Source organism: Podarcis erhardii (assembly GCF_964252035.2).
Source record: "Podarcis erhardii genome assembly, chromosome: 9".
NCBI classification, from domain to species: domain Eukaryota; kingdom Metazoa; phylum Chordata; class Lepidosauria; order Squamata; family Lacertidae; genus Podarcis; species Podarcis erhardii.
The window spans coordinates 44,381,404-44,408,071 of NC_138512.1; the positions used below are offsets into that span (position 1 = coordinate 44,381,404).

Sequence of the window (26,668 nt, forward strand, 5' to 3'; positions counted from 1 at the left end):
AAGTTGCAAAAATCTAGCTTACTAAAACTAGTGGTGGCAGCAAAGACTATTTCATGTTTGATGTTTTCAAGAAATGCAGTTCAACTGGCTTTCTACAACTCGGAAACTGCAAACATCATTGCTCATTGGAGAATGGTTGTCCACCAACTAGGTGACTATTGCTTAGGTAGTGACATGTTTTCCCATGCCTTTTTATCCCTTTAAAAGAGTAAAACCCAAAGTACATTTTATATTGCTTTTCCCCTGAGTGTCTCAGCTTCCCTGTCCTCCTTTTTTTTGTTCTGTTGCCAAAACCTTTATTCTTCGACATCTGTTCTGTCCGATTCTCATCCCTTTTAAGTTTCATGTTTTAATTTAGAAAGCTTAATCAGGAAGCCTTTAGTGGTGCTGATTTGGACCTCATTTTAAAATAGAAGCACAAACTTCAAAGGGTATAAAATATAAGTGATTGTTAATGCACATGCATTTAATATATGCCAGTCAAAAGCATAGCAGATTCACCACCGCTTACTGTAGTGACATCTCATATGGAGCTAACTAGGATATAAAAATTAAGAGAGTTGGTAGAGCACACTGCCGAAATGTCTTTGGCGCAGCTGCTGTTCTCTGGATGTGCTTGAATTCTGATTATATAATCCTCTTTCTCTTATACATTCCATTCTCAGAAGAGCAATTCTGATACTGGCGCTGTGGTCTAACCCACTGAGCCTCTTGGGCTTGCTGATCGGAAGGTCAGCGGTTCGAATCCCTGCAACGGGGTGAGCTCCCATTGCTCTGTCCCAGCTCCTGCCAACCTAGCAGTTCGAAAGCACGCCAGTGCAAGTGGATAAATAGGTACCACTGTGGTGGGAAGGTAAATGGCATTTCCGTGCGCTCTGGCACTCGTCATGGTCCTCCACGCGCCAGTAACAGTTTAGTTATGCTGGCCACTTGACCCAGTAAATTGTCTGTGGACAAATCTCAGCTCCCTCTGCCTGAAAGCAAGATGAGCACCGTAACCCCATCCAGGGGTCCTTTACCTTTACCTTTTTACCTTACTTACTTGGAACACACAAAATCATTGTAATATATAAGAACAGTGCTTTTTTCTGGGGGGGACGCAGGGGTAAGGTACACATACTCCTAAACATTTGTGAATCTAAGTTTGGTCTCATTGAGGGGCAGTATTTCAATATGAGTAGGAAAATGAGAGTACCCTTAAATGTTTTTTTAAGAAAAAAAGCACTGTATAAGAATATTATATAATAATAGAATCCTGTCAAATTAGACTGAAGGCCATTCTAGTCCAGCATCTTTTTCCTGCAGTGGTTAAACAGTTGCCTTTGGAAAGAAATTTTATAAGCAAGACAGACCTGTATCTCTATCTGTATTATTCCTCAGCAACTGCTACACAAAGGCTTGCAGCCTCTGAGCTAACGTATAGCCAACATGGCTAGTAGCTATAGAAAGCTTTATCCTCCATTACCGTACTTTGTGCAATTACCTTTTAAAGCCAACTTACAGAAGCAAATTCTAGAAGACTGCTGTGTTAAAGATGTACTTGCTTTTGACTATCCTGAAACTCCCACTAAGCAGCTCCTTTTGGTTCTTCTATTATGAGAGAGCGGGAGCAGAATTCTCTGCCAACTTTCCCTACACCATGCATAATTTTATAAATCTTGATTATTTTACCTGCTAACTTAAAAGTGCCAGAATTTTAACCTTCCCTCATAATGGAATTATTGTATTTTTCGCTCTATAGGACGCACTTTTCCCTCTCCAAAAATGAAGGAAAAATGTGTGTGCATCCTATGGAGTGAATGCAGGCTCCTTGGCTTCAGCAATAGCAACACGAAGCCTCCAAAGCGCAGAGGGAGCACTCCCTCCGCGCTCCGGAGGCTTCACATTGCTTTCGCTGAAGCCTGGAGAGCGAGAGGGGTCGTGCGCACCGACCCCTCTCTCTCTCTCTCTCTCTCCAGGCTTCAGGGATAGCCGCCTGAAGCCTTTGGAGCACAACGGGACCTTGCGCTGCGCTCCAAAGGCTTCGGGTTCCTTTTGCTGAAGCCGGGAGAGCAAGACTCTCCTGGCTTCAGCAGAAAGGGAGAGCTGTGCAGCGCCCCTTCAGCCAAGCAGGAGGAGAAATGGAAGGGGCTCCATTTCTCCTGCCACTTCGCTGAAGGGGTGCTGAGCACAGAGGGGGGGATTTTTTTTTCCTGTTCTCCCCCTCTAAAACAAGGTGCGTCCTATGGTCGGGTGCATCCAATAGAGCGAAAAATACAGTAATCCAGAACTTTAATCATTTGGGCTGCCTTTCCAGCAATTCAGTACCCTTTTTGAGATGTCATGAACAAAACTGTACCCAGAATTCTATGTATAAAGGCATTATGATATTGGCAGTTTTATTTTTAATTCCTTTCCCAATAGCTCCTAGCACAGAATATGCACTTTTCACAGCTTCCCCATACTGGTTTTATTATCAAATAAGAACAGAGACACACAGAAGCCCATCATCAACTCATTAAAGCATTTTTTATTTTATTTTTATTTTCCACATAGCTTCATGCATTGGGCTGGGAAAGTCAAAAGACGCTGAAAGTTGTAACAAATGAATCACTGCAATAAAATCTGCAAAAGTGGTATTTCTGATCTAAATTACTAGATTAGAATTTATCAGCCATTTCTGATAGATTAGTTTTGCCTTAAAATGAGGTTGTATTGAACTGCATTGTTTAATTGAGGGTTGTTGTTTTTTTGCTATATTTATATGTTGTGGTGGTTTTTGGCATGAGTATTTTGGTGGAAATGTTGTTTGCTAATTTGTAATGCTTCATTGTTATTATGAGCCACTTTGAACTCAATGTTGCTGCTGGATAAGCGGCATACAAGTAATAAATCGAAACCAAGCTTGTTGCTCCACAACAAGATACAAAGATCTCTTTTCTGTTTGACAATGTTATCAAAGTAGTTTAAATGTTCCCCAACCTTTTGTTTAACATGCTGGCATTCCCCAGTATGCTAGACTGCAATACACCTGGAGCAAAGAGAGAAGCAAGTCACTTGATTTCTGTGTACATTATAGATTTGCCGCAAGCTAAATGGAATCCGGTTCACCTGTTGTAAAAGTGCCAAAGATAGGACATCAATGTCAGTGACACTGGAACAATGTTCAATTTTAAGAGATGAGCATCAGCTGCACAAAGACTTTTTTATCCGAGCCCTTGACTGTATGAGGAGGTATGTTCTTCTTTTTCTGTTTGCCATCTTTCAAGTCTATCTGTGTGCTTGAATATATTTTAGCTAAAATGTTGGGTAGGTCAGGATCAAGATGTGCACGATTTGCTCTCGGTTAATTAGCCTTTCATTATTATCCCAAGCCCAAGTTCATATCTCAAGCCTTTCATAAAGCCCTCCCCCCCCCAAACATGTTAAATTCATATAGGGGTGCTTTTTATAAAACTGGGCAATACTGCTTAATCAAAACAGTAATCTATTACACTTGATAGCTTTGTTTAATCAAATATAAATAAAATATAGCAAACAAAATTAAGACAAATGTTAAAAATGATGTTTATTTAATTAAGTCCTCACTGGTTTTTTAAAAATTAAATTACTTTGCCTTTTAAGTATAATTATGCACAAATTAAGATGGAATTCATCATGAATGTTAGGTACACTATTAATTTAGACATGTACTGAAAAGAACTTGTCTTAAGTTTTGTCTGCACTTGCTAGCTAACCATGTCTGTAATGAAATTCCATACATTGTCATCAGTTTTAAAGCAGCTGTCGAGGTGAATGCAGGAATGTACAACCATGTTTTCACTATTTGTGTTTAGGCAAGGAAGCCTTTGTTTTTTTAAAAAAAATCATGGTTGATAATAAGTACTAGTTCTGGATTCTTTTCGCCCCATTTAAATAACTCAAGTGAAAGATTAAGTAGTCTTAATCTTAGTCTTTCACAATATGCCCTTCAACAGGGACATGAATTTTGCTTTGTTTAAAAGGACAGCAGTAATAAATAAGCAGGATTACAGGGCAATTCAGATGTTTAGCTTATTTGAATATTGCTCATGGTGTATAGTAGTTACATACATTTCATACTTACCATTATAGTCGCTTCATCCAATCACTTCTGCAGCTTTTCAGTCATCGTGGTTAATGCATGTGCCTAGCTTTCACACCTGAATGTACTTTTACTAATGATCCATTGGTTTTCTATATTTAATCATAATTTCAATTCGGCTTCCAGCTACTCTTGTTTTCAGAGTAAGCTTCCAGTCCATTTGACAGCCTTAACACTGTGGGATAGATTGGTTGTTAAAAACATTGCAAGTCTACAGTGCAGAATGCCCAGTGGCAGAGCAGGAAAATAGAGCTATTGCAGTCTCATGTATGGCTTAATGGGATGTTTGAACCAGGCCAGTGTCACTGAGATCAAATGCAGCCATTTGCCCTTATCCCTTTGGGAGAGCTCTTCTGCAAATCATTAAAAGAGGTACTTTTTTCTACGCTGAATATACTTTTTTTAAAAAAAAATGTGCCCTGTGTTTTGGTTCATCCGTACTCTTACCCATGAATATGATTGGCAGCATTACATCTGCCCAAGAATAGATGTGATTGCACCTGATTGGAACAGTGAGCTTCTTCTCCATTCACTGGAATAGAGCATTGAGAAAAGGAGATTCCCTCCATGTCTCTGAGCTCAGCTTCTGTATTTTTAGTCAAGGCTCATTCTATTCAAGGCTCTCCAAGAGATTTCATAACTGTGCTTTTGAGATGGCCTTAAATAAATGGAGTTGTTATAGGATGTGACACTTGTGTATTTATCCTTCTATGTGATTACTTCAGTAAAGTGCTGTTTAAAAGGCTATTTGGTAGACTTCTCAAACCCCCAGCCATAAAGGCCTCCAAGGAGGATTTTTAAAATGTAATTTTTAAGGAATGTGGAAAAATCGGGACTTCGGTGCTTTCTTACTTTCTGCAGTTTGAGTTGTCAAGTGACAATGACTGCTGAACAGTCTGTCAACGCTCTATCTCACTCTGTAATGATTGTCAGGAAGAGAGTTAAACTCTTTGAAAACAAGCACTCTGAAACAGATCAGCTCTTCACATGGCAAACATTAGGGATCCTTACTGGTATTAAGACCAACCAACAATGGTATTTTAAATGGTAACAAAAGTACCAATAGAATTCATTCATAAATTCATATTCAAGTGTCAGTGTTGGTCAATCCATATCTTTTGACTTTAAATTGTCCTTTCACTTCTTGAACAGGGTAGACCTTCTTAAAATAAAACTGTGGTTTTTCTACTTTCAACACCTTGAACAGTGTATTATCTGAGGTCACTATAGAGTTCACAGTTGTGATGAAAGTGTTTCTTTTTAAAGATGTGTTGAAGAACATTGTAGAGTACAAATCATAGCTGTGCTAGGTTTATTATAAGATACTTGATTCCACTAGAGAAGGACAATTGTGATATTTTTCAGATTCTTAGAATAGAGCTCTAAAGCCATTGATATTGGAATCAAAGTTGAAGGGTGGGGTGTAAAGTTAGGCATAAATGCTGCAGTTGCAAAAAGGTATAAAACACATGAATTATCATTAGTTGAAGATATCTAGATTACACTTAATATGTGACAGGGATAACATTTTGGAGGTCTGAACAACAGATGCATGCAGTGAAGCATTCCAATAATTGTCTCTCAGCTTTTGAATTTTCTTCTATTGGAGGCTGGTCCAAGCTTATCTTATGTCCAGGGACAAGGAGGTATAGAGTACAATAATCAGCATATTGTTTCTCATTCTGAACAACTGAGTGGGCTATCTGTCTTTTAAAAAAAATGGTTCCCAAGTTTCTCTCTCACTCACTCTCACACACCAATGCTGTGAGAAATCACTGAGCAAAAACCTCCCTGAATGTGTATATTCTCAAGCATATTCTGATGTGGTGCCAAATTGAAATTAGGAGAGTGTCTTTCTTCTCTGGACACAATGGCGATATTTGATAACTGGCATTCTCCTGTTACATGTCAATTCTGAACGTTCTATTATTTCCTGTTCCCTAACAATAGCTTCTGGCTGTTTTTATAAATTAGGAGGAGACTATAAATTTTGCTCCAAAGTGACAAATGCTTTACCCCTTTATTTATGACACTTATTTCTATGGCATAAGAGCCAGGCTACTGTTACCTTTGTGTAGAAGTTGTAGAGAAATTACATTTCACAAATCATTTAAGGAAAAGCAAGGCATAAAAAACTAAAGAGAATCTAGTGAAGGGAACATTTTCTGCCATCCCTTTTAGGGTTAGAATAGGAGTTGGATACAACTGATAGTCTGGCCCCACCCTTGCAATGTAATCAAATGTTATAATATTTGAGAGGGCAGGGGACAAATTTGTGGGTCTTTTAACCAATGGAGTATCTAGGCATCTGTGTGCTCTTCAGCATAACACAGTCTAGAACTCTTTCTTGAGAAAAATATTGGAGCAATTTAAATAACAGAAAGTGTGTGTGAGAGAGAGACTGTTGTCGTAGCAAAGTACATAGTAAAGTTCAAAATATTGCATATACAACTCTGACGCAGCATGTGCCATCCAATCCAGCCTCATACTTACTTTGATAAGAACTGTTATTCAGTATTTCCCCAGCATAACCAGAAATAACCCATTTTGATGAAATATGTTGTTGAGACCCAAGGGCTTGTCCAAACTGGAGCAAACTAGCCTGCCTCCACATTAATGGAGGGGTGTCCAGCATTGTCTGGAAGAACACTGAGGTGGGATTCACATTGTGTTCCAGTGTGTACAAGCCCTTATTTTATAAAGAAACATTTCTCAATATTGTCCAATTTAAGTCTTTTAAACATGAGTATGAAATGCTGAATATATTCATTTCCAAAGAAGGATTTCAGGTTTGTTTTGTTTGGCTGTGAATATTTCTACTCCGTAAATGTTTTCTGGACCTGCTGACAACTCACAGTGATTTGACTATTTATCTTGATAAGACATACCTGAATACTGCAAAGAATGTGTTCCCTTTGCCTGGGACATACAGATGCTGTAAACAGAGGAGACGCACAAAATGTGTAGGTAGATAGCACTGGCTGTGTTGTTTGGAGCAGCTACTGTTGCTCCACATCCCCTTGACTGCCTTGGCAGGTAGATGAGATGTGCCTGCCTGGACCAAGCACTGTTATGCTGATCACACTTGCCGAGCTGCTGAAGCTGTCTCTCCTCATTTCCCAGGAGAAGGAAGAGAGTTGTGCTGCTCCCACCACCTTTGTGCATTCTCTGACAGGGTTGCCAATTGACCAGTTTTATTTTTGCAAGTGGAATGTCAAATCCAGTCAACTTTGTGCAGCAATTGGTTGTAACCTTCGGCTAGAAAAAGAGAGAAATAATATGCTGATCAGTGTTTGGTCACATACTAAGGTGCACACACGATTCATCCTTCCTTTCAATCTCCATCCACATCCACAGTTCTCGTTCTCTCTCCCTCCCTCCCTCTCACACACAACTCCTATAATTCATATTAATAAAAATTACATGAGCACCCCCATTTGACAGCACACCTGCATAGAAGCCAATGTGTGCCTTGTGAACATAGACACCAATCATGCATGGTAGAGCGCAAATGACGCAGAGGACATGGCCATTTGGAAGGTTGCTGGTGTTCTACTTCTTCCTATGGCTGTGCACAAGGAATGTTACATTAAACAAGGGACCTCGAAAAGCAATCTGTTTAGCCTAGAACAGATGTGTGTGTATATTGTTATGTAGCTTATTGATTATGGGCAGGTATGTGGAAGAATTGTGAATTTGGACATATCCCATAGGACCAGCCTAAGCCCAGGCACAAGAAAATAAACTTGGGATATGTTACACAGTAAGTGACACCCATTAGTATTTATGAGCAAATAAAATAAAGATATCATATCCCTGTAGGTAGGCTTATCATTATAACTGTATTTCAAAAAATCCAATGTGTTTCTAATTAATAACCTATGTCGAATTAAGGATCCATCATACCCTTCTGAACAGCTGCCTTTCTGGCATGCACTCATTGAAGCCTGCCTATATAGATGAAACAATGAAATAGAATATTTGTACCGCAGTAAGAAAATCTGTCTGGATAATACAACACAATTATAATCTAACTTTATAAGTAAACAACGGGGGAGGGGACCTCATCTTGCAGAAATGAATTGGAATGAAGAGTACATAGATCTCTAAAATATGTTAAATGTAAATAATTTGAAAAATAAGATTTGGATTTGATTTGATATTCCGCTTTATCACAACCCAAAGGAGTCTCAAAGTGGCTAACATTTTTCTTTCCCTTCCTCCCCCACAACAAACACTCTGTGAGGTGAGTGGGGCTGAGAGACTTCAGAGAAGTGTGACTAGCCCAAGGTCACCCAGCAGCTGCATGTGGAAGAGCGGAGACGTGAACCCGGTTCACCAGATTACGAGTCTATTGCTCTTAACCACTACACCACACTGGCTCTCTTTCTCTCTTTCTCTGATTAGGCTAATGAAGTAATTTCAGAAGACTAGTTTTCTGACTAAAGTCAATGTTTTGATCAGAGCTCCTGCTGAGGCTCATATAAGGGTCTTACATTGGCCCAGTTGAATTTTTGACTCTGTTTTTAACAACTGGCACACATAGACCCAATGCCATATTACAAACTGCTTCTGAAACTTACCTCGTTTCAAAAGCAGTTTTAAGTGAGCCATGGTTTCTACTGTTCAAGAAGCCCAAGAAATCTAAAGCCTCCTTAGACTCACAGGCCTTTGGGTTCTAACCATTCTACAATCCACTCGCTCTGATGTGGAGGTTCACGCTTTCCCTCAGCTTCCCTCAGGTAATTGGTAGGATCATAGCTGCACAAGCAAATTGTAGTTAGCAGCCTGCTCTTTGTTTAGCATTCTTGGGTGAAAGAGAAGGAGAACTGTAACAATAACCACACCTTCTGACTTGTTATGACCTTTTCTAAGAAAACTTAAGGAGGAAAGGTCTTAGTAGAGAGATGGTACAAACATTTTTAAACACCAAGAGGTTGGAGGGTGGTGTGTTGGAACTGGAGGGTTTTTTGTGGGGGGTTAGTTATTAACTGGTTCTGCTATTAGCTCCTTCCCACCCCACCCACAGTCAATAATACAATAGGGAAAGACTGAGAATCTAGAGTTGACTCCTGCTGTCACCTACCCAAAAATGTGCCCTCTGTTTCAAGAGCAGCTTGGTGCTTGGCATGAGTTGAGGACTGGTTGAGAGAAGTCATCCTGAGGCTTTTCATTTCTTCCTTAAATCCTATAATTATCATGACCTGTTCGATCTTCTGAGAGGTAGAAATTAAATATCCGCATCTCCATCTTTATTTCTCTCCTAAGCTGGTGGTGAGATGGCTTTGATTCTGAAAGTAAAACCAGAAACTTTGAAGTAAGCCCCCAGAATGGGGATTTGGGGTGGGGGGCGATGCTCTGGCTAAGAGCAAGTTCTATAAAGTCAGTAAACAATTCTAAGGATTGTTGAAGAGGCCACGCAAATGGGTGCAGTGATGATAATGACCATAGACAGGAAGAAAACAACTAGATTGTCACTCAGATACATTGATCAAAAGTTCAAACCCTTTTTAAACACCCAGCTTGCTGTTTGGAGAAGCTCTTTCTTCCTTGTGGGCACTGGGACCAGCTCCCAATAATTGTGCAGCCAAGCGTTCCTTTTTAGTAGCAGATGAATAGGAGGAGACAGGCATGTCAATTTTCTTTTTCCACTTCCAGTAATACATTCCTCTTCCTTAAAAATCTTTATCCCAATGTCAACATGAAAGACAGGACAAATAAAAACACTTTTGGCTCCTGGGACTCCCCTCGCCAAAGAATTCGACCCAATTGTTTGCCTTTGACCCTGTGTAAAAATAAAAAAGGTGAGTCTGACAACACACCTTGGGGCTTGCTTCAGTCACTGGTGCTATTTTGGCAGTTCATCTAATTGCAAGCAAGGAAGACAGGAGAAGAAAAACAAAGAACAGTTTGTTGCATTGAAGTCACATGGCTGGCATCTGAACACCTAAACTGAGAATAGCCAATTGATGCTTATTCTTGCATAGCTAATGGTACAATTATGATTATGGATATGTTAATTGACTGTTTTTATTGGAAAACTAATAAAAAATATTTTTTAAAAAAATTCAGTCAATGAGCTCCATTTCCTTGGGAAAGTGGGAGAATCAAATGTCTGCTTAATATATTCCACTATATTGGTGTTCTTTCCAAAGACACCAAACTCTCACTCTCAGAACAACAGACAGTGAGTAGCAGGCATATATGGGGAGCTGAAAGAAACAATACAAACATACCGTTCGCATCAAATCTGGATAAAGTGTGGTTAGTTTTAGCTATGCTTGATTAAAACAAACAGTGATTTATGAAGCTGGCTTAATACAGTAAACCACAGCTAAAACTAAACACAGCTTCCAATTTTGACATAATAGCAAACTAAAGTTGTTTGGAAGTACTCACTTCTGTTTTCAGTCTCCTAATGGCTGCACTGGATAAGTTGAGGGGAGAGGGAGCAGACCTATGCATGTACCACTAAACGATAATTCTGTGTTACATCCAAACCAGGCTATTGAAGCCACACCAGGTAGCATGAAAGGTAGTGGCCACAGGACATCAACTTGATAAACAGTTTGCATTGCAGTTCAAAACAGGCTAGAATCTGGTGTCAGGAATTTGAATTTTCACTGTATTGAAAGGTATTGTCTTAGTTGGCTGCTCTCCTGTCCCTTGGAACCTGACTAGTTATAGTTTGAGTTTTTGAAACTGCTTCAAAGAAAGTAACAGTAGCTTTCTGTGCTGAGATTTAGAATACCAAGCAGTTTATAAATGTCTGTTTTGATGTGCCTCAATTTTTCTATTAATAATCATGACAAGCAGTAAAATCTTAAAGGAGCTGAATTTCTAAATACTCTGCAGAATTTCCACTCAAGTATCCTTGGTTTTGCATTGGGAATTCTTTTCACGATTTTCTGTCATCTTTGAAGAGTTATAAAGATTCAGAAATTAATGTCAGATTAGTATTCCATCAGAAATACTTATTTGTACAAGGGCTGCTGCTATTCCATCTCATCCATTGAACCAGCTTTGATCTTGGTCCCTTATTTTAATGACTTTCGTCCACAAGTTATATAATAAGCAGCAGTGTTCTCCTTTTGCTACCTTAATTTCCACTGGTCTAACAGGTAAATGAAAGAACCTGCTATCACTTGTATATATGCATGCATTAAAACATATACCCTTCCATTGGGCATCCACTGAACCAAAGTATTATTGTTAAAAAACAGCCATGCATACCTGGAATATAGCAGTGGCAAAGCAGTAAAGACCTCATTCATCTGATTTTATCATGTACAGAAATATCTAGGTGGGATCTGGGTGATTCGTCTCTTCTGTCAAGACAGGGCTTAGCTGCTGCTGATGTGTAAAATACGATGACAGACATTTTACTCTTAAGTGAACTGAATATTTCAGTCATACTCAGTTATATCCGTATTAAATCCCATTGATTCCTGTGGGAGATATATACAGGCACACACATACTTCCACTGTCACTCAAACACAGTCATACCAGGCGAAGCATATAATAGCATGATTATAAGGGTATATTGTAAAGTATATCCTCTTAATACTAACACTAATTATGTTAGGCTTATTAATGGTGTTGTATTGACATGTACTGTGGCATCAGCATATTATCAGATCATTTACTTAATGCTTATATGTTTTGTCATTTTAGAATTTAGTGTTACAAGCGATTCAACCAAAATTATTTGACGGGTGGCCCAAATTAAGATAAGGAATCTAGACCTGCTGCCTTCCCACCAAATCTTCAACTTCTGTCCTCCCTTCAGTTCTAGCCCACGTTGTCCCAAACTGCAAAATTCTCTTGGCTATCCTGGCCTCATTTTTTCAGCCTAATGCATATTCTGTCATTCCCCGTCTACTTCTTTCATCATTTGTTATTTCAGATCGCTCTTTTGTATGCCATCATACATGTGGCCCATCTTCCACTCAGCTTCCCAGTCCTCAGCCTTCATACCTGAATTGCACTCCTACATCTCTCCTCTCTCGTCTGCTTTCTGGCAACAGCACAAAATGCCTCCAGTCCCACTTTCTGGCTGGCTAAAATTTGTGTCAACTTCCTGTTCCTTTGCTTTCCACTTTAGGCACTGAGTTTAGTGGGGAGGAGAAAGTCCTAGGGAGATTGTTTCCTCCCCAACCCCTTCCCATAATGTAGGGTTGCCATATTTTGAAGAACAAAAAAGAGGACCCCCACTCTCCCCAAACAAAGCCGCCTCTCACGACCCTCGCGTTCTCCGCTTGCAAAGACCTTGTGCACTCACCTGCTCCGCCACGGCTCAGAAGAGGCATGACCCGTCCTTTGCCACTCGCTTGCGGTACAACCCCTGAGATCGCAGGCAGGTGTCCATGGAGGAATCTGCCGGGGCCTCCGTGCCGGAGCTCTGCTCCTTGCCAACTGGCTTCTCTGCAGCAGCCTCCATGTTTATTTATTGCTCCAGGGATTGCAAGGAAATTGCTGCTTCCCCACCTTCAACCCCATATGCTTCAGAAGAAAGTGGGAGAGATGCAGTGAAAGCCCCTTGTTCTGGGGGCGGCTGGCACCACAGCGCAGCAGGAAGCAGACTCGCATTCACTGGTCACCCATGTGGCTTCTGTGAGATGCTCCACTTGCACCGCAAGCACCAGGTGGTGGCAGCTTCAAGCCCAGTGTGGAGAACTTGCGCGCTCCTCCTGCTGCCCTGCTTGGGAAGGCAGCTCTCGCCCACTCCCTTTACACATCACTGGGCTCTGGAAGCAGAAACAAAAGAGCCAAACTCTCTCTCTCTGGCTTCTGCCTGCTGTCAACTCTCTAGCTACCTACGAGTTGAAGGAAGGGACCCCACCCATTTGCTTTCTCAAAAAGAGCCACCAGAAAGTTAGAATTAGAAGGGAGCCCAGGCATTTAGCATAACTCACACACCCCCCACTGCCCAAAAAACCTCATAACAATATCCTTCTTACATTCTTCATCAGCCAAGTTGCTTGGCTAGCAAGTTCAGCGTCCTTTATTTGGCAGGACATCTTGCAAAACTCAGTATTGTGTGCAGATTAATTGCTGTGGTCATGAATAAATCTGACCAGTATTGAAAACTGCAGTACATTCATTTAGTGACACAGGAGGATATTCACTGGCAGTTCCAGATACTTTCTGCTAGGAAGTTAAGACTGATATTATAAATACAATCTGCAGAACTATTTGGCATTACATAATTCAGCCATTCCCAAGCTGTGCTGACTAGGGCTGAAGGGATTTTTGTACAAAACATCTGGAGGGCACCAGGTTTGGAAAGACTGACCTAATTTCATGTTTTGCAATGGCAGTGTAAGTGGGATGGCTGGTTTTCTTCTTTTTCTCATTTAAAGCCATTACAGCTTAATAAAGATAATTAGTCACCTTATGTGCAATGTGTTAGAAAGTACAAGTAGGGCCTACAGTAAGATGTTTCATAGTTTTCCTCACACCCTAAGAGAGGAGCTCCTGTTTGGGGTTGCAGCCAGTCATGCTCTCCTCCAGGACACTGTAAAGAGCTCAAGCAGGCCAAATTCACTTGCCCACCGAAGTTTTCCATTTGTCTTTTTGAATACACAACTTCCCCTGGCTCCTAGAGGTCACCTCTAACACACCATTTTAGATTCTAAAAACATTTTGTTACTTCTGCATGCCTTGGGGCTTGCCTAAGGAGGCAGAAGCCTCCCTCCTGTTTCTCAGCAACTCTGTTTTGGCTCCAATCCTGGTGGCACTGAGTAGCAGAACAGCAACAGAAATGAGAATAGTAATGCAGGCAAGGTAAATAAAAGAAATAAGAATCACAGAATCAAAGAATCAAAGAATTGCAGAGTCGGAAGGGACCACAAGGGTTATCTAGTCCAACTCCCTGAAATGCAGGAATATTTTGCCCAACATGGGGCTTGAACCCACAACCCTGAGATTAAGAGTTTCATCCTCTACCAAAACAAAATAAAAAAATTCCTTCCAGTAGCACCTTAAAGACCAACTGAGTTAGTTCTAGGTATGAGCTTTCGTGTGCATGCACACTTCTTCAGATTCTTCAGATTCTTCAGTTGGTCTTTAAGGTGCTACTGGAAGGAATTTTTTTATTTTGTTTTGACCATGGCAGACCAACACGGCTACCTATCTGTAACTGATCCTCTACCAACTTTGCTAAGGACGCTGTCTCTAATCCTTCGTTTTCCCATTGCCTTACCCACAATCTAAGCTGGGAAGTGGGAAGGACAAGCTGAACATTTTTCTAACCCTCCAAAATCACCACCTTAATTTTATCAGCAAGGTCTTTCTTTGCTGAGTAGCATCTGTGGCGCTGACTCTGCAGGGAAGGTTGCCCTAAGTATGGTACTTCTTGAAAATGTTGAGATCTGTATATGGTTACAAGAGGGCTCTTTGTTCCTGCAGACAGGCAGCACTCTGGAACACAACAGGAAACTGGAGGATTGTGTGCATCCTCTCTTATCTTTGCACTGTTCTACTTGAGCTATACTGCCATACTGCCTTATTCAGGGGAGAGAGAGAGAGAGAGAGAGAGATCTAGGTGGAAATATAGGATGCCCAGTCCCTGACTCCTGCAGTTTAAAAAATGACCAGACAGCCAATGACAGGAAAGAACCTGAGACTTTGGAGAGCCACTGTTGCTGTGTACACACTATAATTTAAAGCACATTCTTTCAAAGCACATTCTTTCTCTCAAAGCATTCTGGGCACTGTCATTTGTAATGGTTTTCTGGGAATTGTAACTCTGTGAGGAGTAAATGCTCTCTCTCTGATTGTGTGCAGTTTAAAAAGGTAACATCATTTTGAGCAAATATTCAGATAATTCCTAGAACTCTTCACTATCCCACATTATGGTTAAACAGGCATTATTTTAATAAACAGACTCAGGGATTAAAAAAAACAACTGCTCCCTAGCTTTGCCTCAGTATTGATTTTGCAAATAAATTGACATTGGCTTGATTGCTTTTAACAATAATTTAAAGTTCTTGAAATAACTCCATTGCAGAAAGTACTTATGGAGAACTAACTCCAGGTTTGAGGAAACCCTGTGGAAAGTGCCTGGGAAGAGCCCCATCTCCTTTAAGCAGCAGTGCTCCAAACAATGCCAGGTAGATGACTCTAGCGTTTGTTTAAGTTTCCCACAATGCCCTAGTGATACTACACCAGAGGCATTGTGGGAAATTTGGGTAGTGACCAACTGCTGGGATTGTCAGGCCTCAGGGATATGGATTTAAAGGGAGTCCTAAGGCACGCAGCAGCAGTGGGCCCTACTGGTGTGCTTGGGCCACTGCCACCAAAGGATGCCAAGGGCAGGCAGTTGTCAAGGAATCTTGATAAAGCAGAGACTAAATAGAGGAAAGCCAGGTCATCAGAAGCTGAAAAGTGGAAACCCTTTTGGTGGCTATGACTGGTGTATGGATCTCCAGTGAGAAAACAAAGCACCATAAATGTGAAAGTTCACCCTCCATTTCAACGCTGGAAGATGCTCTGCATGCATCATTGCATCAGGGCTCTGTGGAGCTTTCCACTGTTCCTCAGTGTTTTGAAACCATGCATTTCCCCACTGATTCCACTTCATAGCATTTCAGGCTTGCTCTGTTCCCTTGCATGGGGCTTCCATTAAGAGCTCCCAACCCATGGCTTCATCTTTAATGTGCTAAGAAGTATCTGTGAGGGTTAATTCCCTATTACAGGCTTGCTTTGTTCATTCATTTAGAACACCTTTAAATATGTGCGATATTTTCTTATTTGGTATGCAAACTAGCCAAAATAGCTTTATTTAGCATAGATTTGTTTATATTGTGGCCATCTTTGTTGTTGGAATACCTAAGTGTTGCCTTATTCTCCTATTAAATGCTATTTTATTTGTTCCTAACTTCCCCTGTTTAACAGCAGACAAACCCAGGGAGCACTGAATGAGTCGGATGATCCCGAGACAGGCTGTCTAACTGATAACAAGCCAACTTCTCGTCACTTCTATCCTGTCGCCTTGCTCCTTGTCAGCTCGCATTTGCTGGTTGTGTGGCTTATTTTAAGTCTTGCTTTATTATTAGCCAAATATCAGTAAATTTCACTTCTGTCCATTTCTTTTCTATGAACAGCAACAGCTTAAAGATTAAAAATTGTGCTGTATGATTTCTACATTTTCAGACCCACAAATTTGACCTCAAGAAGGCAATGTCTTGAACTGTAAAAGATTTTCTTTCTATTTCCAGAAATCAAGAAAGCATACTATGCATCAAGTGATTTAAAATGCTTTCTATTCCGAGCAAATCTTTTCACACATTAAGAATGGCCATTATATTAGTGTTTCTTGATCAGATGAGATTTTGCCATTAAATTGGAAGGATCTCTCCTCCCCCCCCCTTGCCCGCTTTTTACAAAACTCGTACTTAGGACCAATTCAACTCCTTATGGAGTGACTTTACTGTCTCATTTTTACTTGGGGACCCATTTGCAGAAATCTTCACTTCTTTTCCAGCATGCACAGCCCCACACTTGAACATTGCCAAGGTTTAGCACACCAGAAAGTATGGGTTTTAGCTGACATGGGCCCTTTGCTGTTTTCACATGGGGAAGCTCACATCAGACAAAGGGTTTCTTATTTGGAAATGCAGTGGTAAAATTCACATTGCAAAGACAGTCACATGTTTGTCTGTGGTGATTATCAGTCCTTAGTCAAAATATGGGGGGGAGGGGGGAATTAAATCTGTACTCATATAACTCAACCCAAGCTGAATTATTTGGACAGGTCAGTTTGAAAGATTAATTTCCCATGTGCTTTTTTCATTGTTACTTCCTGATAGGAGTTCCTGTTTTAGCAAATAGTTCACTCTTTTATTTGTTGCAACTAACCCTTTTCTGTCAAGCCTTTCTATGGCACTTGATAAGTTCTGTTTTGTAACAAAATTAACCTGTTTGTAAATGTTGCTTTGGTTGCTTTTGCTTTATATTCATTTAAATGAAAGTTTTGTTTGCGTCTCGATGCACCATGTTGGCTCTTGTGACTTTTGTACTGTGTATGAATGAGCATCATTATTTTGAAAGCAGAGAGTTGTTGGATCAGGCTATTGGAAAGCCATTTTCTATTTCCTTCATTGCAAAGCTAAACATAATGAAAATAAGACAAAGATGGAAGTTTCCTTTACAAATCTGTAGGGCCAGACTTAATTAAAAATGCCTTATTCCTAGAACCTGCACACCTAAGGCTACATGTGAACTCTGACATGTACAACAGAAGCAAAACAAAGCAAATCTGAAAAAAAAAGTTATTAAAGAATTTTTAGAAGCAAATATATTTCTAAGGGTAGAGTAAAATATATCATAAAGTATTTAATCAAACCACAGTGAGAGATAAATATATATAAATATATATATATATAAAACCCACACTCTACTTCTAAGGGCAATAAATGTATTGGGCCTGGCCTTGGATCTAATTTTGTAAGATGTATCATCACTTGTGGAAAATATATTGTAGAATTGAATCTCCATTATTTTTACTTCGATTGTTGCTGAAACTCTGCAATGTACAAATAAAACATATTTATTTATTTATTGTTTCACGAAGTTGTCTTTTTTCCCTCCCTTTTCACCAGAGAAGGATGCCGCATAGAGAATGTACTGAAGAATATCAAATGCAGAAAGTATGCTTTCAACATGATACAGCTGATGGCTTTCCCAAAGTACTACCGACCTCCAGAGGGAACATATGGAAAAGCTGACACCTAAGCTTTAGACACAACATAAAAGGCTATGTGTGCAGGATCACACACCTCTGCTCATTAGTTAACACAAAATTGCTTTGTGCGTCTCACAGAATGGGCATACATGAGAGGAAAAATATCTAGGTTCTCCCCCAACTGTACTGTCAATCAAAAGGAAACATCGATAAAATATGGTAGATTGAGTGTTCTGGCAACTGGCTGTTTGTTAAATAAAAGCCTAATAATAATAATAATAATGATGATGATAATGTAGGTTCTATTTCATAAGCCCACCAGAATTAAAGGTTGGTCACTAGTCAGATAGAAGGCCAAATGTTGAGTCAGTAGGGGTCACTCTGAGCCTGGACTTGAAAGTAGATCCCACTTCTATACAAAGCAACATTGAATTGCCTAAGATACTGTCTACTGGGTTAAGGGCAAAGCTAAGGTGCATAAGACCCATGATACGTTTAGAAAAGGAATGTTAATATTGGTGAGCTTGCATTAGTAAATATTTGCTGCATTTCTGGATAAACTTTGCAGTTCCAGCTACATACGTTGTTAATGCAACAACAAAAAACTAAGTTCACACACTGGTCTAAGCCTTGGGCTTTAAGCCATGTAATGTATTACAGTTGCCTTGGAATCAGGATCTGGGGTTTTACCTGCCATTCTCAGTGGTGTTAAGCAACAACCTGTGTAAGTAATTATGAAACAAGGATGGCCACTGGAGTCTGTCCATAGCTGTCAACCTTCCCTTTTTTTGCGGGAAATTCCCTTATTCCAGCAACGTTTCCTGCTGCTTGTCCCCGGGTCAGGTGAGGCTGCTGATCCCTTATTTTCAAATCTGAAAGTTGACAGCTATGAGTCTGTCCTCTGTGCACTCTGAAAGTACCAAGAGGGAAAGGAGATTCACCTAGTGGTTATAATAAATGTTTGTATGTAAATGACAGTGATAATAATTTATTAAAATTGTAACCTGCAGTATCAAAACGATCAGGGTAAAGAACCTGTAACCTGTTGCCGTACGGTTAAAGCTATATAAAAGGCTAAGGCCAAAGAACAAGTTTTCAATCTGAAATGTATCACTTGTTAATGTTAATATGAAACCTAAAGGAGAGTGCCATTTTCAAATCAAATGTAAATACTACCCCAGTATAAGTTTTACATTTGAATGGAAAGGGCTGGGAATTGGGGGGGGGGAGTAAATAGATAAGAACAATTTAAGAAAATTAAGATATGTTGCTATAATGATGATCAGTGAGTTTAGGCAGATTGTACTACTGCATTAAATCTCTGCATTTGAAACAATGAGGTTTCATTGTTTGTACATTTCCACTGTTCTACTGGCAAATAAGAGCAATGACAGCCTGGGCAGGAAGATAAGTTTTAAACAGCTGAAAGTACTAGAAAACTTCAGCAAAATGGATTGGATCCAGACTTAAATTAGATGTGTGTAACTTACCGTATTTTTCGCACCATAGGACGCACTTTTTCCCCTTCAAAAATGAAGGGGGAATGTGTGTGCGTCCTATGGAGCGAAGACAGCATAACCCTCTGCCGGCTGGAGAGATGACACGCAGCTATAGCAGGAGCCTCTATAGCTGCGCGCCACCTCTCCAGCCGGGAGAGCGCGCACGGGGCTAAAGAAGCTCCCAGCTGGAGAGGTGACATGCGGCTATGGCAGGAGCCTCTATAGCCGTATAGCCGCGTGCCTTTGCGCTGCTCCCCGACCTGCTCTTTGGGGCTGGTGGTGGGCTTCCCCCGCCAGCCCCAAAGAGCAGGTCGAAAGGAACCTGAAGGAACCTGAAGGAACCTGAAGGAACCTGAAGGAACCTGAAGGAACCTGAAGCCTGGAGAGTGAGAGGGGTCGGTGCGCACCGACCCCTCTCGCTCTCCAGGCTTCCAAGGTAGCCACCTGAAGGCGTCTGAACGCACCTTAAACGGCGCCTTGTTTTAGAGGGGGAAAACAAGAGGGGGGGAATTCTCCCCCTTTCTGCGCAGCGCCTCCTGCCGCTTCGCTGAAGGGGCACTGGGCAAAGAGGGGGAGAATTTTTTTTTCTTGTTCTCCCCCCTCTAAAACAAGGTGCGTCCTATTGTCCGGTGCGTCCTATGGTGCGAAAAATACGGTAAGTCCTGCTAGTTAAGTCCCGCTAAACTCATTCCCATTGATTTCAATAGCTCTAAGCATGGCTAAATCTTTATCCAACCCAATCCTTACCACAGTCAAAACTTTGCAAAGGCACAAATATTGTTGTGAAAAGTGGTAGAGTATCAACACACAAGCAACTTTTCATTTCAGTGGGGTATAAATCTGTGTTTGTATTTTCACTATAAAACAGCTGCATATTGAAAGGTGCACTGCTGAATCCGTATTGTCATAAATAAATTTGTATAATGCTTTCAGAAATGTTTGCTCTGTGAAAACTGCTTTGAGGATTTGAGAATATGGGTTCTCAGAAGCAGTATCTCTAGCAATGCTGTGTTAAAATGCCATCTGCCATCCCACTTTTGTTAATATTTATGTGATTAGTCCCACTGAATTTAATATGTTTCAAACCATTTGCTTTCTTAAAATAATCATGAATTAATTAGGAGTGAAGAGAATTCCTTGGCAATACAGTATCTTATTGCGCATGTTGATGCCATGTAGCAAAGAAACAAACCAAAATATAAAGAATAACTAAATGTGAACATTTAAAAAATAATAATACAGTATGTCAGTAAGCATCTGAGAATGTATTCATATTGCCTACTGAAAATTTAGATGAAGGAAAAAATGTACCGTGGCTGAATTTTGTTGTAAGATGTACATTATTCTAAAGCAATAGCAACACATACTTTAATCAGAAACAGAACGTTCTGGCTGAAGTCCACAAAGGATTAAGTCCAGGAAACCTTTTTCTTTTTTGGCGTGAGAAATTTTAATGGCCAGAAGTGTAATCCCCCAAGGAAGGTCACCACAGTTGAAGTGAGTGGGAGCTAGTAAAGAATGCTATTTTCCATTCATTCCAGTTTCCTCCCAGATCTTTAGTACTGATGAGGGCAGGTGGAGGCTAAAACAGCATATCTCTCTTGTGACAACTGTGTTTGGTGTAACACCTAAATCATGTTGCTGCTATAAGTAAATCAAAGTCTGGACTGATTATTTTTAGAAGTTTCATCACTGAAGTTTCAGGTGTCTTTCAAAAGAAAGGTAGCAGGTTGGCAGTTTGCCTCTGGAAAAGTATAATACTTCAGGGACTTATTCTTTAATGCTAAGTTTTGTAGAAAAATAGGAGAAATTCTGTGAACAGCAGGAAAAATCATGAATGCAGGAAAGTGCCAAATATAGTGCATTTTAACTTATGCTCCAGAACACAATGCTACTGAGTTAGCATATACAACTGGCTGACATTTTTAAATTATTTAATACTATATAGAGTTTTCTGCATGCGTAAGACCACTGGTTTCTGGAGTGCTTTAATGAATGTGTGTTTACAGCACTTCCAGTGCCATTAGACTTTGCTTGACCCTTATGTATTATTTCTTTGGCTATTTTTTTTAAACCCACATTATTCATCCTAGTGTGCATTTCCAGTTGCCCAAACAATATTTTTAATATTTTAGCATACTTTAAAAGGGAAGAATGGCACATATCCATAGGTCAGCGGTTGTAGGAAAACAGTGTGCTGTCTTGAGACTATTTTTAAAGTAATGAGTTTTTTTTTCTCTGTCTTTTCCCTCTGTGTTTCTTTAATCTCATGGCATATGAGCCACCTTTCATTCTATGCTACCAAAGTCTCAAAGAACCATGATCCGTTGTTCTCTGCATACAAATGTAGAATGCAGTTTTGTAAGCTGCCTTGTAAGAAGTTGTCCTAAAAGGTGCAGGAGATTATATATGTGATTATGCTGTAATGTTCTGAATAAAATGGAGGCCACCACGAATGATCTATTGCAGGCATAGGCAACTTTTGGCCCTCCAGATGTTTTGGACTACAATTCCCATCATCCCTGACCACTGGTCCTGTTAGCTAGGGATCATGGGAGTTGTAGGCAAAAACATCTGGAGGGCCAAAGGTTGCCTAGGCCTGATCTATTGCATCCAAGAAAAGTTTGTTCACAGGTGGCCACAGGTCAATGAACTGCACTGCAATTCCATGTCCCCCAAAAGACAATGATTTGTGTTTCCTCAAACATCACTCCTGCATAAACCCCATTCATTTGAATGAAGATTGTGCAAAAGCAGTAATCATTTGCATTACCTTTAAAGCATTTGTTTCTACTGCGAAACATTTTGGATAAAGTCCACAAGTTTTAACTAGGTTTTGGAGCACAGGCCCAAAGTATATTTGATAGCATTGCCTCTTCTTCAACTGACTTGGGCAGCAGTCTTTTTTTGTTTTTTGCTTTTATGCATGCATGTACTGTACTTTTGTTTTTATCATTTTGGTTATTGGTTTAAGAACTGCAGGTATTGTTATGTGTAAGTCATATCCATTGTATATTTTGTGTGTGTGTTGTGCATGTATTTTTATTTAAATAAATTTGTCTTATTTTTCATACAGTTGACTTTCTGTGTTTGAATTGTTTCCATCATCATAAAACATGCAGCATGAAAGGATCAGATCCTGAGAATTGCTATAAATATCTTCTGTCACTTGAAGTGACTTTGTAAATCTCAACAGGTTAGACAGTTAAGAAAAGCCCTTTGAAAACTGACTTGGCTTAAGGTTCCCAGCTTATGATCCATATACATATACTGTATTATATTAGAACAGGGCTAATAAATTGGTAGCTTTTGTGGAGTTATATGTTTGTGTTACAGTAAACATTATTTTTCAATATGGATCAGGTAAAGTCAATATTGCTTTGTTAGAATGAATTCACAAATAAATACATTGCCCACCTTGATGAATTAAGTCAAGTGATAAATTTGCATGTCAGGAACAGCTATGACTGGTGAAAGACAACAGAATTTTCACATTGTCTCATATAATCTCTTTCAGCAGAAGGCATTCACGTTTTCAACATGAAATGCATCAAGCATAATTATATACCTGAGTGACTAAAATGAACTTTTATTTTGTCATATTTAATTTTCATTAAATATATAACTTTAAAAGATAAGTCAGTGGATACAAATACTATTAAACGCATTTCAATGTGTTTTGTTTGATAGTTGGCATTGGTCTGTCTCGATAAGGTACCTTAGCACCTCCCCCTAGCACTTCATACACCCCAATGTCTAAATAAATTTAAAAAATTAAAAATATTGCCTAATAACACCTTAGAGACTCACTAAGTTTGTTCTGAGTACAGTGGTACCTCGGGTTACATACGCTTCAGATTACATACTGTCAGAGCTGCCTCTAGGTCCCAGCTCACAGAGGACCAACGCTAGGCTGTCTTAATGTACAAAAGTCTTTATTGAAGTTCAGTTTCCATTTCAAAGCCGCAGCGTGCAGCCCCACGTCTTAAACCCTAGATCGGCGTAGTCCTGTCTGAGTCTCCTCCCTTCTGACACCAGTTTAAGATCCTAGCCCTGCTCCACCTTTTCCGCTGCTCTCTCCTCCTCTGGGTCCTCCTGCCCGCTGGGGCATTGCCCTTTCTGGACTCTTCCGAGGCTGAGTCGCTTAGCTCCTCCCCCTGCCTCCGGCGGGCTTTAGGACCCGGTTCCCAATCCTCATTCTCTGCTGTCCCGCGCTCCTGTACATTTGAACTTGCCTCTCGCGCCAACCCAGTGACCTTTCTCCTAACCGTTACACTACTTCTGACCTCCCCTCCGTTGTCCGACTCTCCGATGGAGGCGTGGTCAGCTCTGCCTCGTCTTCTCTCCCTGGTGGGGAATGCACTGGCCCCGATGCTTGGGACTCTTCCCCCCCACTCTGCTCTGGTGGGGAAGCTGGTCCTGATTTCCAACTACTGCTCTGGGAGTCCCTGCTGCCCCCTTGCTCCTGGGGCGTTCCCCTTGGGAACCCCCTACCCCTGGCCACTGGCGCCCCCTTCTGTGAATCTTCCAATTCGCTGGAGAGGCTCATGGAATCCCTCGGACCACTGTCATCTCCTACGCTCCCCTCGGATTCCTCCCCCTCGCTCTCCATTTCCTCCCCCTCCTGTGCCTCTGCTCCTGAGCCCCCGACACATACGCTTCAGGTTACAGACTCCGCTAACCCAGAAATAGTACCTCAGGTTAAGAACTTTGCTTCAGGATGAGAACAGAAATTGTGCAGCGGCGGTGCAGCAGCAGCGGGAGGCCTCATTAGCTAAAGTGGTGCTTCAGGTTAAGAACAGTTTAAGGTTAAGAACGGACCTCTGGAACGAATTAAGTACGTAACCAGAGGTACCACTGTATAAGCTTTCATGTGCTTGCACACTTCTTCAGATACCCAGAACAAACTTAGTTGGTCTCTAAGGTGCTACTGTACAATTTTTTAATTTATTTTGACTGCGTCAGACCAACACGGCTACCTACCTGAGCCCCAATGTCTGATAGTATAAAACATACATTACTCCTTGAAAATGATTCTCCTTGCCTCAAACAGCTTGAAACTGAACAGCTAGCAACTAGTTAGATAATGAAATCTCTCTCTGTGTATTTAAGTCCTGTTGATTTCAGTGGCAGCAATCTTATATAAAACACGTCAATGAAATCAGTTTCACAGTTCAGCAAAATTATGAGGTCATATCAAACTATGGTTTTTGCAGAGAACCCCAAGCATGGTTTGTTTTCAACATGTACAGGTAAAAATTACTAACACACCAGCCTTTGGAAGCCGGCTTATATTAAATCAGGCCCTGGTTCATATAATTCATACAGCAAAGGGCATATCAGGATTTGGAAATTTGGCCCTCCAGGCATTGCTGGACTGCAACTCCCTCATCCTATGCAGCTTCATCATGCAGTGCCCTGGAGCAGATGCAGAGCACTTTCATTAATAGCTTGCCAGCAGAGGCAGTCTTGTGGGTATTCATGTGATAATCTTATCCAAAAGCAGAAACCACATACCTTTTGCCTTCAACCAGAAGCCCACAAACCTTTTAATAATGCAGCTATCTTTGGCTACAGTTCATAATAAACAATGGAGAAAATGACCGTATCTATTTCTTATTACGTCCTCTCCAGCCCCAAAAAACAAGTTTGAAGCCATGTGTTGCTGTGATTCAAAAGCGTCTGCAAAATCTCTTCAGTTTTACCACTGTCTTGTACTTTTGCCAGACCTTATTTCATTACCTAAAGGAACATAAGTTACATCATGGATTAAAGAAACCAACTATTTATATAATGTAGGCACTTGAACCAAATGTCCATGTAGGTTTGGCTAATATATGGTGGTGGCAGCGGTGCATATAGATGATGCATTTTAGACCCTGCCTGGTTTTATGGGGTGGCAGGGCTTCTTTACCTCAGTTAGTACGTCTGTCCTGCTTACTGCTGCAGTTGGGGGCCCTCCTGTTCATTCTGCTGAGTGGGATTCTGGACTTCAACTCCAAATCCAGCCCTGATCACACTACTGTGGGTAATCAGCAGGTAAAGTATAACATAGGAGAAACTGCCCCTTCTCATTTGCACTGTGCTGCTACATTTCTCCATATATATATATAGAGAGAGAGAGAGAGAGAGAGCGCGCGCGCTTGAGGAAAAGAAGCCCGACTGAGTCATAGTTCAAAGGAAGTCATCATAATGCACTATAAATTTCAAATATATATTTAAGGCTACAATCCTAAAGGGCAGCACCCAAAGCCCTACTGGGCTGTTACCAGCAGAGAAATAGAAGCTGAGTGTTGGTGTGCTGATGACACTTCGCCCCACGACTCCCAAATAATTTAAAAAGAACTACCGTATTTTTCGCTCCATAAGACACACTTTTCCTTCCTAAAAAGTAAGGGGAAATGTCTGTGTGTCTTGTGGAGCGAATGCATGGTCCCTGGAGCTGAATTGCCCACGGGCAAAAAGCAGATCATGTTTTGTTTTGTTTTGTTTTTGAAAGAGGGAAGTGGGTGTTGAAACAAAGCCACTGATCGGCAAGTGATCGGGGAGCGAGATAAGGGACACTTGCAATAAAGGAGGCCGCCTGGGAGGGGGGAGGTAAAGACAGCAAACTTGCAAGGAGAGGAGACAGGAAGACTAAAGCAATAAGGAGAGAAATTAGAAGAAAAGGAGGAGCAAAAAACTGCTCCAGCTAAGGAAAAGACACTAAGGCAAACAAGAAGGAAGGGAGTATTAAAAGAATGCAGCTGATTGGTAAGCGATTGGGGAAAGAGATAAGGGACGCAATAAAGGAGGCTGCCTGGGAGGGGGGAGGTAAAAGCCCATGGATCCTCAGGGTTTTTACATTGGGTCACCTCAAATTCACCATCAGATCACATAACATGTCCATGGCTACAGCCTGCATAAAAAAAATCACGCACCCACTTTTGCCTGGGGCCACAATGGCGCAAAAATGTGGTTACAAAGTACGGATCCACATGGATTCTCAGGATTTTTGCATTGGGCTACCCCAAACTCACAGTCAAATCACATGTCTGCGGCCACACCATGAACCACAAAAATCATACATCCACTGTTTCGTTCAGAATATATATACCGTATTTTTTGCACCATAACACTCATATATATAAGTGTGTGTGTGTGTGTGTGTGTGTGTGTGTATGTATAAATGTTTTCCTCCTCTAAAAACTATGGTCAGGTGTGTCTTATGGAGCAAAAAATACGGTATTTAATAGTTGTTAAACTATTGCAGCAATTTCTTGAGAATGCACACTACTTGCCCCAGAAACATTCAAGGTATTCTCTTCTTCCATGAGAAACAATAATATCTAATATTTTAGCTAAGTGGAAATTACAGACCTTTTGTGAAGCTTAACTAC

General features: G+C 40.7%; 1 protein-coding gene across 7 annotated transcripts in view; it reads left to right on the plus strand.

Annotated features, from left to right (window-relative positions):
- Nucleotides 1-22,362, plus strand: part of INPP4B (inositol polyphosphate-4-phosphatase type II B) — a gene marked incomplete at its 5' end in the record, with an annotated part of 286,774 nt that extends 264,412 nt beyond the window's left edge. For 4 of the 7 annotated variants that reach the window (XM_081876074.1, XM_081876075.1, XM_081876076.1 and 1 more), the window contains 2 exons: nucleotides 3,059-3,213; nucleotides 16,002-17,662. In XM_081876074.1, the coding sequence (XP_081732200.1) occupies nucleotides 3,059-3,213; nucleotides 16,002-16,176 (330 nt within the window). In that variant the 3' untranslated portion in view covers nucleotides 16,177-17,662. Of the gene's footprint in view, nucleotides 1-3,058; nucleotides 3,214-16,001; nucleotides 17,663-17,707; nucleotides 19,282-19,949 lie in introns of those variants that run through there. The other 3 variants (XR_014160193.1, XR_014160194.1, XM_081876073.1) reach the window with 3 other exon arrangements.
- Between the last annotated feature and the right edge of the window lie 4,306 nt (nucleotides 22,363-26,668).